Source organism: Brachyistius frenatus, unplaced genomic scaffold (genome assembly GCF_029030835.1).
Source record: "Brachyistius frenatus isolate BFR_SWC_R1_liver_20210118 unplaced genomic scaffold, ASM2903083v1 Contig_10, whole genome shotgun sequence".
NCBI classification, from domain to species: domain Eukaryota; kingdom Metazoa; phylum Chordata; class Actinopteri; family Embiotocidae; genus Brachyistius; species Brachyistius frenatus.
Genome location: NW_027210609.1, coordinates 3,212,888 through 3,225,506, shown reverse-complemented (window position 1 = coordinate 3,225,506; position 12,619 = coordinate 3,212,888). Strand labels below are relative to the sequence as shown.

Genomic DNA, 12,619 nt, shown 5'->3' with positions numbered 1-12,619 from the left:
TATGAGATCAAATTCCATTATCTGACCAACAACAGAAATTACATTTTCTTTTTGGTCAGTAATGCATCAGCCACCAATATTTCATGCATCCCTGTTTTCTGTCGATGATTTAAAAGCCATACTCTCTCCGCGTCCATGGAGGTCTTTACTGAGACATGTGCAGCTGTGCATGTTGGAACAATACTAAGTTTGAAATGGAGTGCATTCCTGGTATGAGCACATTAAACATTAAAATTCCATTTCTTATCCACTGTCTACTGACTGGAAAGTATTTCATTAAAGATGTTTATTTACAGTGTTATCTTGTATTACATTTCCCCTCAAATTTTTAGCTTTAGCATGTTGACAGATCGTCAACAGATGAGTGATGCTGGTTACTTTGCCTTGGCTTTTCATGGAGCAGCTTGTGATGTTCTTTGTGCTGTAATGAGTTAAGAAAATGCACATTATACACTTTATTTATGTATTTATATGACAGCATCAGTTTTGTGCTGTTTCTTTCATCAACACAAGTTCACTTGAAAGACAAAGACCCTGAATTACTCTTCCTTTATATGAATACCACAGTAGTGAAGGACTCAAGATAAACGTTCATGTATCAGAACCCTTGTTTTTGTCAAGGCACAGAAAATAATTCGCAGTATCTGAGGAAAATGATTGGAAGGTATAAAAACAATAAATGAGAGAAAAAGGATAGTCCTGATGGTGGTGCAGGAGATGAAGAGTAAGGTGAGGGGGAAGTGTGTGTGTGGGAGGGGGAGGGGGTGCAGGTTTGTGTGCCCTGAGGAAAATACATGATTCATGTAAAAGTGCTGGCAGCACTCAGTGCCTCACTCACTGATAGTAAGTGTAAAGGCTTAATGGCCTTGAAGAGACACAGAAACTCTTCTTGTATGTGTGTGTTTTTGTCAAAGGTTTCTCCCTTCTTTTTTTTTTCTCCCTCTTTCTTGATCAAGCTGTGGTCTAGCATGTGGCAGCATTTTATATTGGCCCAGGCACCGAGCTAACCCCTCCCAGGGGATGGTGCCAACCTCTTAGTTTTTAGCCCACCGTACCCCAAGCTTGATACCAGATGGCCTGCCTGCATCTGGTTTTGTTCTTCTGCTCTTTTATTGTTTGGTCTGATTCTTCAAGGGTGGAAACGTGGACAATGTCTTTTCTAGATTGGATCCTGAAATAGTTATCAGTAAATCATGTCTGGTGGTTTCTGTACATTTTCCCTTGCGTGTTATAGAAATATATATTTGTTACCATCTATAGCAATACGCTTTCATGGATAAAGAATTATTCTTCCCAGGTGGCTTTGCAAGGATTTCCAATTGTGTCAGCACAGTAGGGGACATTCTTGAATTATGGTATACAGCTTGTAATTTAGGTTACATATATACAGACACGAAACGAGAAGAGAATGGGAGGTAAGACTTGCAGCAAAGGTCCGGTGGTCAGGAGCAGGACCTTGCGGTTGTGGAATGTGCCTCGTTAGCCGCCAAAGTACGCTGCAATTTGTGGGTTTTTCTTTTCTTTTCTTTTTTTTTTTTCTTGTTCAGCTGTTTTACCAAAGAGATTTTGTTTCAAACATGAGTGAACAACTGATTTACAGTCTAATAAAACATGAATGAAGACATAAACACAATATGGAAGGAAATTAAAACTTACAAACAATATATACTAAACTATCAAATATTCACTTTCCTACAGATTGCAGTGATATGTGATATGCCGAGAAACACGGGAATAGTGCAGCTAAGGCACAGACGACGATGACTACCGATTAGTTAACATGGATTTAAACAGCGCAGGCTTTTCGAAGTTTAAAAATCGTGTTCACAGATATTTTATGAAGCTAGACAATAATTAAATGTAACTGTATTGTTTGCTTGTTTGTGAGATTTCTCCATATTTCAGAGGACCTCTGTAAAAGCCTATATAATATAATAGTCAGTGAAATGTAGTAAATTGCACAGTGGGTACAGACTTAGACATATTCATCCATACAGTTTGTTTTCAAAAGGTGTTTCTACAGTAAAGGTAGTTTAGACCACTGCTAATTAGATGTGAACTGTATTATGTTGTGGAAAGCTGCTAATTTGGAACTCTAAATAGTTGTGTCACATATTGTACAATGTACAAGAAACAACGGCTTGTGAATCACAGAATGGCAGCATAACGTAATGGGCCCTTTTAAACCCAAAGTCCGACTTGCTTAAAATACATTGAAACGTCTGGCGGTGCATTTTATTTAGTTTACAAAATGTAACCAGAGATGCATTGCATTTTTAAGACTGCATAAATGGCATGTTGGATGCAGTCCACTGTAGGCAAGCTGAATATGAAGGTAGTTTTAAAGAGCAAATTTATTGCACCAAAACAAGTTTGTTTGTAAAAATATGTGAACTGAGAACAAATTATTTGGAATTGCAAAAGAAATTCTCCATTACAGTTATGTTGGTTTTGGTTGCAGGCTTGAGAAAATTTGCTTATGAAACCAGCCTCTTTGTTTTGTCATAAAAAAAAAGGTTTTATTGTGAATCAGACCTCTTCGGTTGCAAGTCAAAAAACTTTTGGATGTGAGTTGAGTTGGACGAAACTGACGCGGTCTATCCTGATGAAGGAGATAAGAATTTCTATTGTTGTGTTTGTCTTGGATCCACAGTATGAGTACATACACATAACTTCCTTCTCTGACAGGAGAGGACTGTTTGAGATACATGGAGGTCATTAGTTGCTCTTTTTTTACTGAGCATTTATTATTATTGTAGCAGCACGACTATTGATTTGGTCATATTTAACGTTAATGCCGTCAGCGGGCCGATATCTTCAGCGGCATATACATAGGGGTATGCTGCTTATATTTCCACCCGCACATGCAGTTTTCTGTCGCTTACACCGCTGGATGAAGAGCAGCATGTCTGTATAATGTGGAAAATACCTCGGAAACTGTATGTGCCGTCGGTAATACAAGCAGAATACCAACGTACTGGCTGCTGAAGGGATCAGCATGTTGATGCCATTGACAACATGAAATATAACTTAAGTGAAGGTCAGGCTGCTACATTTATAAGCATTTCAATAGACAAGATCAATGTAACGTCAACTAACCTTATATGTGGTTCATCACAATGTCCTCTCTGTGTTTCTACAGCCATGCTGTGGATCCAAGTCGGACCCACCGATACAAACTCTTGTCTAATTTGACAGCGTAGTTCGCGCCCGTTACATCCAACTCAACTTGCAACCAAAAGTTTTTGACTCGCAACCAAAGAGGTCGGATTCAAAATAAAACCTTTTTGTGACACAAAGGCTCGATTCATAAACAAAATTCTCAAGTCTTTGACCAAAACCCGGAGATTGTAACGGGGAATTTATTTGCAATTCAAATAATTTTATTCTCAGTTCATATATTTTTACTGACAAATTGGAATTTTAATTGCAGTGTGAAACATTTGCTCTCAAAATTGTCTTTTATGTTTGCAGAGGCTTAAATTACCGTTGCCAAGACTGACAAAACAACATTATTTATTTCTGCACTATGTTCTGACTCCTTTATAAGTATTTTCCACAGCGTTGTACTTCACTATTATATCTCTTTGTAACTCTAATAGTTAAGGAGACCGAGAGGGAACATGATGAATTATTCAACATTCAGCTGAACCTTCCAAAGCCTCAGTTTGCTGTGTTAGCTGCTTTTCACTTGTACGCACCCTTCCAGCTCTCAACCTCCAGGTTCCTGTCTTTCTATTCTCCCTCTCTTATCTTAGTTTTTAATTTTTATCTTTGTGGAAATCAGGTCACATTTACATACAACGTGTCACAAATTTGTCCTCATTTTTCAATCTGTAAAACTAAAAAGACACAAAACAAACATATGAATGAGAGAAAGAAAAACGTATGTACAAAAATAATTCAATTAAAGTATAGCAGCATTAAAATTGACAAGACAACCAACCATACAATACAAACAATTTATACAATAGAAACAAAAGGCATCCATGAAGGAGAGAATGCATTTTAGCATTTTATAGTTACAACACAGTATCTTATTCATTACAAAAATATTCTTGATAGTCAATTTCTTTGCATGATGTGGAGCATAATACGAGGGTCAACTAAAAAAATTCCCAGATTGCTCCTTTTACCCATGAACGGTAACTAGCACCGTGATGTGCACTGAGTAGAGAGCATCTTCATTCAGGCATGAACTACAAGTTAACTACTAAATTCTGTAACTATTGGAGCAGCCTTTAACCAATCGCCATCCACCACGATTTGAGACAAACCTCTACCACCGCTGCAAATACACTTAGAAAAAAAAAAAAAAAAAACGCTTCCATTTCGTGGCACTTAGCCAAGCCCCCCCCCCCCCCCCGACGCTGATTGATCCACCCCTCAGACTGGCTGTGCTAACGCTAGTCACTAGTGTGAACAGGGTTTCCAGACTATTACCACTGCGAAGAAAACTGAAGCTGTTCGCAGTAGCTAAAGTTGGAACACAATGTGCAGGATGTGGCGTCCATTTAGCACCATTCAACCTTCAGGCAATAAAACCAATTATTTATTTTGAGTACATTACCATTTCTGTACTAAAACATAGTATTTGGGCGTGTGAACCCTTGGAATCGTTGCCATTTAAAAAAAAAAAACATATTTCCCCGTCTTGTGGTTTGGATCTGATCAGTAAAATGTGCATTTTGTGTGGTTTTCCATTGAGACTTTAAAAAATAAAAATAAAAATCTATCCAGATACAGATAAGGATAGAATCTAACCAGGCAGAGAATTTTTGTCAAAAAATTATTTGGAAAATCATTTGGACCAGGAGCCTATTTTTTTTTTTTTTTGCATTAGCTTAATGCAATTACTACTTTACTCCAGTTGCAATGGATCGTCCAACTTTTCTCTGACGGGGGGGTGTATGTCAGTTATTAGTGTGAAGTGTCTGCACAATACTCGAATTCAGATGAATAAAATGTGTCGGAGCTTTTGATTACAATAGGATCCATGGTCATTTGTTGATTGAACTTCCTGGATATGCCAAGATACAATATTGGATTGATGCTGACAAGCTAATAGCTAATCCGATTTGTTAATTTATTACACCACAAGACCAGAGGAGCATGTTCTCAGCTTGATTCGAGGATAATAAATGACACTGATTGAAGGCCTAGCAGTTTATGGGAACCTTGGGATGAGTTCAATAAATCGGCTAAAGTGTCGTATATTATGTTTTATTATTCACTGGTGAATAGCAGTCCATAACGATTTACTGTCCATAGAATAAATGAAGAGAGAATGTGTTGTTCTGTGAAACCCAACAAGAATAAACCATTAGCAACTTTGACCAAATATGGTAAACGTCCTCTGGTATCAGCATCTGGTATCTTCTCTTATAATTAGGTACAATAAGCCAAGGTTTCCTTTTCATAAACAACAGCATGAAGCATTTTCTCCCTTTTATTCATCACTCTTAGCTGTTTTGCACTAAACCTGCATTGAAATCCTTCTTTCACACTGTCATTCTTAATTAGGAAGAATGCTACATTTCCTGTTTCGAGTGCAGCCGTGCCTTCTTGTCCTCAATAGACCTTTAGTCAGTTGTTTACTAGAAAAGATTCTGTGAACTTTCTCTGTGATATGGCTCATGGGAAAACACTGTAACAAAAGGATTTATTAATGCTGGCTTCAGTGAAGCAGCATTTATCCTGTTCTGTAATTGCCCTAAACTACCGTAAGTATCTTTTTCCTGCTTATGTTTGTGTCAAAATAGATGAACAGAGATATGAACCAGTACACAGACTTCATTTTCTTTTTCTAGAAGCTAAAGCGGAGCTGCAAGGAATGTTAAAGGAAGTGAAAGAAACTTGTCCCTATGAATTCCCTGAACTGTTTCTCCAAATATTTTTAATTGGTTTGTATTTTTTTCTTCTTTTTTTTTAATGGGGGAGGGAGGGGGGATTTTTAGGTAACCACTGTTTACTGAGCAGTTTTTAAAGAATTGCAGAAAGTTTTTATCACAACGTTTCTGGTTCTCATGGAGGGGAGGAAGTCTCTGATTCGTCCGTTTATGGTCGTGCTTTGGAAGCGTGAAGCCATCTCTTGGCACCCGGGCTGCTTTTTTTTACTACGTCTCTGAGCTGTAGGGACATAATACAAATGATTTAAAATCGATTTGAAGAGATTCTGAGCTTCAGAGGCTACATTTTTAAGAAATACTGACAAGACAGACCCACCATAAATTCTTCATGACTCATAAATGTTTAACTGGGTCCCAAATGGGGTATGATGTTGATGTTAATGTCGTTATTTAGGCCAATATTTGCTCGTTGCAGATATTTTGGTATTGTCACGTATTTTTAAGGCCAAGTCCAGTCAAAAATGAATAGCTGATATATCATTATCAGTTGTTTGGTTGTTTTTGTTTTTTCTCCATCTCTCAAGCTTCTTTTATACATCCACTGGATCCTTGAACTTGTTAAGACATAGATGAGCTGTATGTGAGAACGCATTCTCATACTAAGTTTGCGTAATGTCCGCTTGAGCAGGTAATTGTGAGTGGAGCAGGTAATCGCGGTCGAGTTAATGCCATTTCTGTGACGCCTCCTGCACGCTCTGCCCAGGCGTCACCGCTCGCCTGAACCTAATGGAATATTTCCAGGAGGTGAGAACACATCTGACACGGACAGTCTCCTGCAGTGTGCCACATGTTTGAAAGGGCAACAATATCCAGAGTATCAGGTCCGGACATGGTTTAGGTGTCATATGAGAAAACGGCTTTCGATGTCAATATCAGAGTTGCGTTAAAGATCTGTACCAGTCAGGTTACAATGCCAAACGTACAATCGTCTTGCTGTACACATTGAGCTAAAAGCTTCCACTTCTGTGAAACAAAAATCCTTTCAGCCTGTTATTCAAGCTTAATGCTGTTGTAGCACGCTAACAGGCTAAAAGTATCGTGTTGACACCAAGATGTGGCTTTCAACTGATGACTGTTTGGCTTCTGTTTGGCTTTCTGCCAATACAATGGACTTAAATCCGGTTATGAGTATTAATACAGTTGTTTTTTGGTGGTTTTTTTTTTTTAGCAGTAATACTGGTACTCTACACCTGCACCTGTAGTAGCCTTTAATTGGCTTTTTACACCCATCAGCCAGCTTTATAATTGTCCTCATTCTGTTCTTTATTTCTTCCCCAGTTCACCAGTGATTTTAGAAAAGAAAGAAAGAAAATCCCTTTGCCACCAATCACCAGCACCTGTTTGACTTTCAGACTGCTGTAGCGTCGGTCATACTAAAGCTGTGAGACTTTGTAACGGAGGCCTGTAATGCTCGGGGCAACGGAGGGTATAATGTGTTCTGGAAAGAAAAGAAAAACAGCTTGCTCTATTTTTAGGAGCATAAAGATTTGGTTTCCACTCCAGATGAAAACTATAGGCCTGTATAATGTTGCTGCCGCATGGGGACACGTGCAGGATCACACACACAGACACCAAATAGCTGGCTTGGCTGAGGAATGGGTAGCCATATCGGGTTGGTGAGATAAACAGGGTAGTATTGATCTGGAAAACGGAGACAGGCGAAGAGAGGGAGAGAAAGAGGAAACACAAGTGGTCAAATGATCCATGAAATAGCAGGAGATGTTATCTGGTTTGATGACCCAAAAGAAACCGCCGCTCGCCCAGACGTTGTTGAACCCCTCGCCGTGTGATGAGTATGTTAGACTGTGTGGAACGAGATGATTTAATAATCTTTGTCAGTTCCTTCGGAGTTACTTTTTTATTTTGTTTTTTCATGCCTGTGTCTGTGTGTGTGACACCGTGGGGTCAATGCAGGACTTAGTAATGAGATTGAAATACAATTTCTGTCTTGTTTAAATGGTTTGCAAATTGCTTCTTATAAAATAGAGCCAAAGGAAAACCAAAACTGGTTGGTTCTGTTGCAGAACAACGACTGATTGGTAATCCCACTGGCATTCATAACCACCCCAAACATGTAATAACATGGTCTCAGAACAGATGTGTAAGTAATGGCAGTATTTTTTTTTTTTTTTTTTTTGCAAAACAGTTAATATTTTGGCCTATTTCAGATTTCTGTTCTATCGCAGCTTTTAACAGTCATCATCCCTGATGAGTCCTCGACATTTGCAGGCTAAATGTCACAACTTGAAAGGCAAGTCAATAAGCAGGTCAGCTGAAACGTATCTGAATTAACAGCAGGTAAGATACGATCGAAGCCATTTTTAGATTTGCCAGATTGTTGTGCTGTGGAGGGGAAGCAGTGTCCTAAAATACGGACAGTAATACCAGGAACAGCACTCAGCGCTCTATTAAACATCCACAAAGATGTGTGATGTGAGCCGGTCTGAACAGTCTTCTAGTCATCCCAGAAGTTAGAAGAGAAAAATGGACTGACGGTTTGAGTGTTTCTGCTTGTTATGTACAGGTAATTGGTCCACCAATCAAATTACACCCGTACTTTAAATGTCAAAAATGAAGTACACTAAAGCATTTACTTAACAGTGTAAAAGAAAAAGTGGTTCTTTAATGAGTATTAAGAGTAATCTGGCCTCTCTGTCTGAATTTGTTTCTCTTAATTTCCTTGCCCTCTTGTGCCTTTACGGTGTTGTTCCCCTTCTATATTTCAGGCTCTCAGTCTTTTCAGATTATTCAAAAATAAGGAATTTAATGATCTACTGCTGTTACAATTTAGTTAATGTGTTTGTGATTCAACCATGCACACATGTTTGTTTGGGGGCGTTGACTGTTTATAAAGTTCTTTATTCATTGACGTGATGCCCTGATTGTATCAAGTGACGGTCAAACGATCATGAAAGAGAGATATTCCTGGAACAGAAATGAAATAAGAGCTGGAGTATAGTTCCTGTGCAATTCAAACCCTTTGAAATATGTAATATAATGGTTCGGGGACGACAGCATCGGTTTCTTTTCAGACAAATGATTTACACTTTTGTGAAAGCTGACAACTTTTGATCTAAATTAGTTGTGTTTTTCATGTCTGTTCATCTATTCCATTCATATGTCTTGTCTCATTCACCGCTGGTTATATTTTGAGAAATACTCGGAGTGACTCATCTCTTTTCTGCTTTCTAGCAATTTCAGAATTGCACTCTCTGGCACATACTGTACAATTGCAGGTTAAGACATGCTGACATACGTGCAGCACAGTATGCTCTCACGGACGTGAACCTGTCTGAGGATGTTGTGTTTGCTGTTTGAATGTTGCTGCCTTTAAACCAAATTGATGATATCGAGCGCTTCCATCGAAAAACTGCTCAGTAGCTGGATTTGTGTTTGTCACCAGGTAACATTAGCTCAGTAAAACAGTAATGTCAGAGATGAAGAGGGAGCTGCTGCCACTTCATTGTTTACAGAGGAAGACTCATTCAAATCACTTCTAGCTTTTTGCTTGATTTATGTTGTTGCAGTTAGCGCGGATGTCTTTTGAACCTCTGTGACACGTTTTCACATTTTTGTTTACTTCTTAAATAGTGGATTTTCTAATAGTGGATGCGAAGTTGAAAAATAACTTTGTGCTGGTTTATCGCAATTTCTCCTGGTGAAGAGCAAAAAGCCGAGCAGATTTCAATCAGTCACCTCGAGACTGAAGTATTTTGTTTTTCATGATGGCTGCATAGTTGAAATTGCAAGGAAACTTTATAAAAAAAAAAAAAAGGTACTTTAAATGTCTCTGGTGTTTGAAAGGTGCTACATAGAAAATGTAAAGACAAACAGAAAAATGAAATCAAAGAAAGTAGACTCAAAAGAATTAAAAGCATCCAGACAAAGAAATCAGACAAATACAATGTCAGTGCATTAACGGCTAAATGAATTTGGTAAATAAAGGTGCAATAGACTGAACAAATTCATTTAAAGGCACAGGGAAACCAGAGTTTTCAGTAAACTTGGAGGTGGCTACAGCCTGGATGCATTTATCATCAGAACATTGCTACTATGCTAAATGTTTTCTCTGAATTTCAGGGCTTTCTTACCTGAAGTTAAGTCAGATTTTGAAAATACATCTCTGATTAATTCATCATAAAATTCCATTTAATATTATTTTTTTTGATGAGATTCTTATTGTTCGAGTGGTCAGGAAATCTATTTCAGCATTTTTTTTTTTTTTTTGTATCTGTGGCTTGATAAATGCAGTAAGTGCACTGTTCTTGGACACGCTGTTGTCTGTGGAGAGAAGTTCGAATCAGTGGTTAGCACTGTCGCCTCACAGCAAAAAGGTTCTGGGTTCGAATCCGGTCCTGGGCCTTTCTGTGCGGAGTTTGCATGTTCTCCCTGTGCTTGCGTGGGTTCTCTCCGTGTTCTCCGGCTTCCTCCCATCATCCAAAAACATGCACTTCAGGTCAGGTTACCTGGCGCCGCGGTCGTGGCAGCCTGCTGCAGCATCTCCCCCCTGAGAGCCCCCCTGCTGTAGTGAAGAAATTTCCCCTCGGGGATTAATAAAGTGTATAAAATCTAAATCTAAAAAATCTAAAAAATGTCATTGAACGTGTATTACGTGAGCTACAAACAAAACCAAAAAAATAAGGTGAACGAACGTGTACAAGGACTTTTGTTTAATTTTTGGCACTCACCAATGCTTTTACCAATCCGCACACAAATACCGAGCAACTTGAACACAAGTAAAACACTTTTACAAATTCAAACAGTCGCAACCTACATTTACATACACAGTTTTTAGGTTCAGCTTCACAGATTTGATCAGTTTCGCTCTGGAAAAACTTCCAGAAAACTTTTTCTGATGCGTTTTTTTTTATTTTTTTTTACCTTAATGTGGCTACTGAGGCTCATACAGGAAAAAAAACAAAACAAGAAAAAACAAATAGTCTGTCCTCAGTAATCTGTTCATTGTGATGGGGATGCCTCAGGAAATTACACCTTGAGGCCCCTCTGGTAACAGGCTCAGATGACAGAGTGCTCAAATGCACAAGCGCAAACACACAACAAATGCTGTCACTCTTGGAGGATGCTGAGAGGAAAAGTATGTCGCGCTGTGATCTCACTACCCACACATGCCCGTCCTGTAATCGGAAAGCGACTTTCTTGTATTCTCTGTGTGCGTAAGTGTGTTTATGCCACTGTGTGTGTGAGAGAGAGAGAGAGAGAACAAGAGCGAGTGCGTGCCAGACACAGAGACTCTAGTGTTTTCGGCTCAAGCAGCAGATTTCTCCGCCATAATCAGCTGGATTGTCTTGCACGCACAACATCTGTCTCAAACGCACACAAACACAGGCATTATATAGTTATTACTGTCAGGTTGATTCTATACAGCCCCTCTCTAATGCCGTGCTCTTTCTCTCTCACCCACCTCTTTCCTTCCCTTATTCCTTTCCTTGTCTTGTTTCTACCGTCTTCTCCTCTCTCTCCTCTTCTCGCTCTTCCGCCAATCCAGACGGTTTCAATCTTGGAGCAGCGGCTGACGCTGACAGAGGACAAGCTCAAGGAGTGTTTGGAGAACCAAGTGGAGATCAGTCTACATCTCCAGAGAAGAGGGCAGACCTAAAGGTGGCGGCGACAGAGAGGGGTCGAACTGTGGTGTGGGGTTCAAATGTGGTCACGTAAACAGACGGAGAGTCACACTGGTGCAGTTAGATCACGCTCAAAATGTGAGATTGTACGCGCGTATTTCAAGGGCTGGACTTTAAATGAACACCGAGTCTTACTGCTTATCTACTGTGTCTGGTTATTTTACAAAGAGATATCAGAAGTGAAGGAGATGAATATTCGAGAAGTTCCTCTACAGCAGTGCTGAGCGTGCAGTCCTCTTTCTGCTGACAAAGGACCTGCTGCTACTAGTCACTGTGTGTGTCTGTGTGTGTGTGCGCGTGCGTGTGTGTGTGTGTGCGTGCGTGTGTGTGCATGCGTGCATGTGCGTGCACGCAATGACTGCCTGTGTGAAAGTGTCGACACACGCAAAGGACTTTGGTGTTTGATATGCACTGTACTGGTTTTTGTTTTTTTATCTCAATTTATCTCAACTCACAGAATGTCATCACCCAAAGAAATTAGTTTTTTTTAAGTTTTTTTTTTTATCATAAAGTACATATTCAGTATGTATACACAGGCATCATTGTCGTTGTTATTTTTAAAGTCTCGAAAGACGCTCGTTGAAATGTGCTCGATTCGTTCTCCACAGTTTCATTCATTTTTCTTTACCGTCCATCATTAGTAGTTTTACTGATGGTCGTTGCAAAGCCGATAGAGTGCTTTTATGTTTTTATTGCATGCAGAAACTCAGGATTAAGAGTGTTAGATCTGAGGAGGTTTAAATTCATTTTAAAGGAGAAGTCAGGTGATGGTCTATGTTGTTGTTTTTTGTCTCAACATCCCATGAAAAGACTAAAACCACCGTGACCAGGTTTTTAGTAACAAGTAGCATCAATTCATGTGTTGCAAAAGCTTGATATATTCTACAGTGTGATGCGATCCGAGAGTCCTATAATGCGCCTGGAGCAGTGTGAGACAATGACTCCCTTTGAGTGAGTATTCCAAACTAAGTAATTCGATCAACATCAGCCCTTTTTGCCACCACAGATTTTTGCCCATTTGCGATATCATCATGTGCCTTAAACTTGAGCAGAGAGCACACGTCGAAC

General features: G+C 39.3%; 1 protein-coding gene across 1 annotated transcript in view; it reads left to right on the top strand.

Annotated features, from left to right (window-relative positions):
- The window catches only part of poc1a (POC1 centriolar protein A), a 41,882-nt gene extending 29,558 nt beyond the window's left edge, over nt 1-12,324 (top strand). Inside the window, exon 11 of the mRNA XM_069690904.1 lies at nt 11,416-12,324. Within this exon, the coding sequence (XP_069547005.1) occupies nt 11,416-11,526 (111 nt within the window). The 3' untranslated portion in view covers nt 11,527-12,324. The remainder of the gene's footprint in view (nt 1-11,415) is intronic.
- The last annotated feature ends 295 nt before the right edge of the window (nt 12,325-12,619 follow it).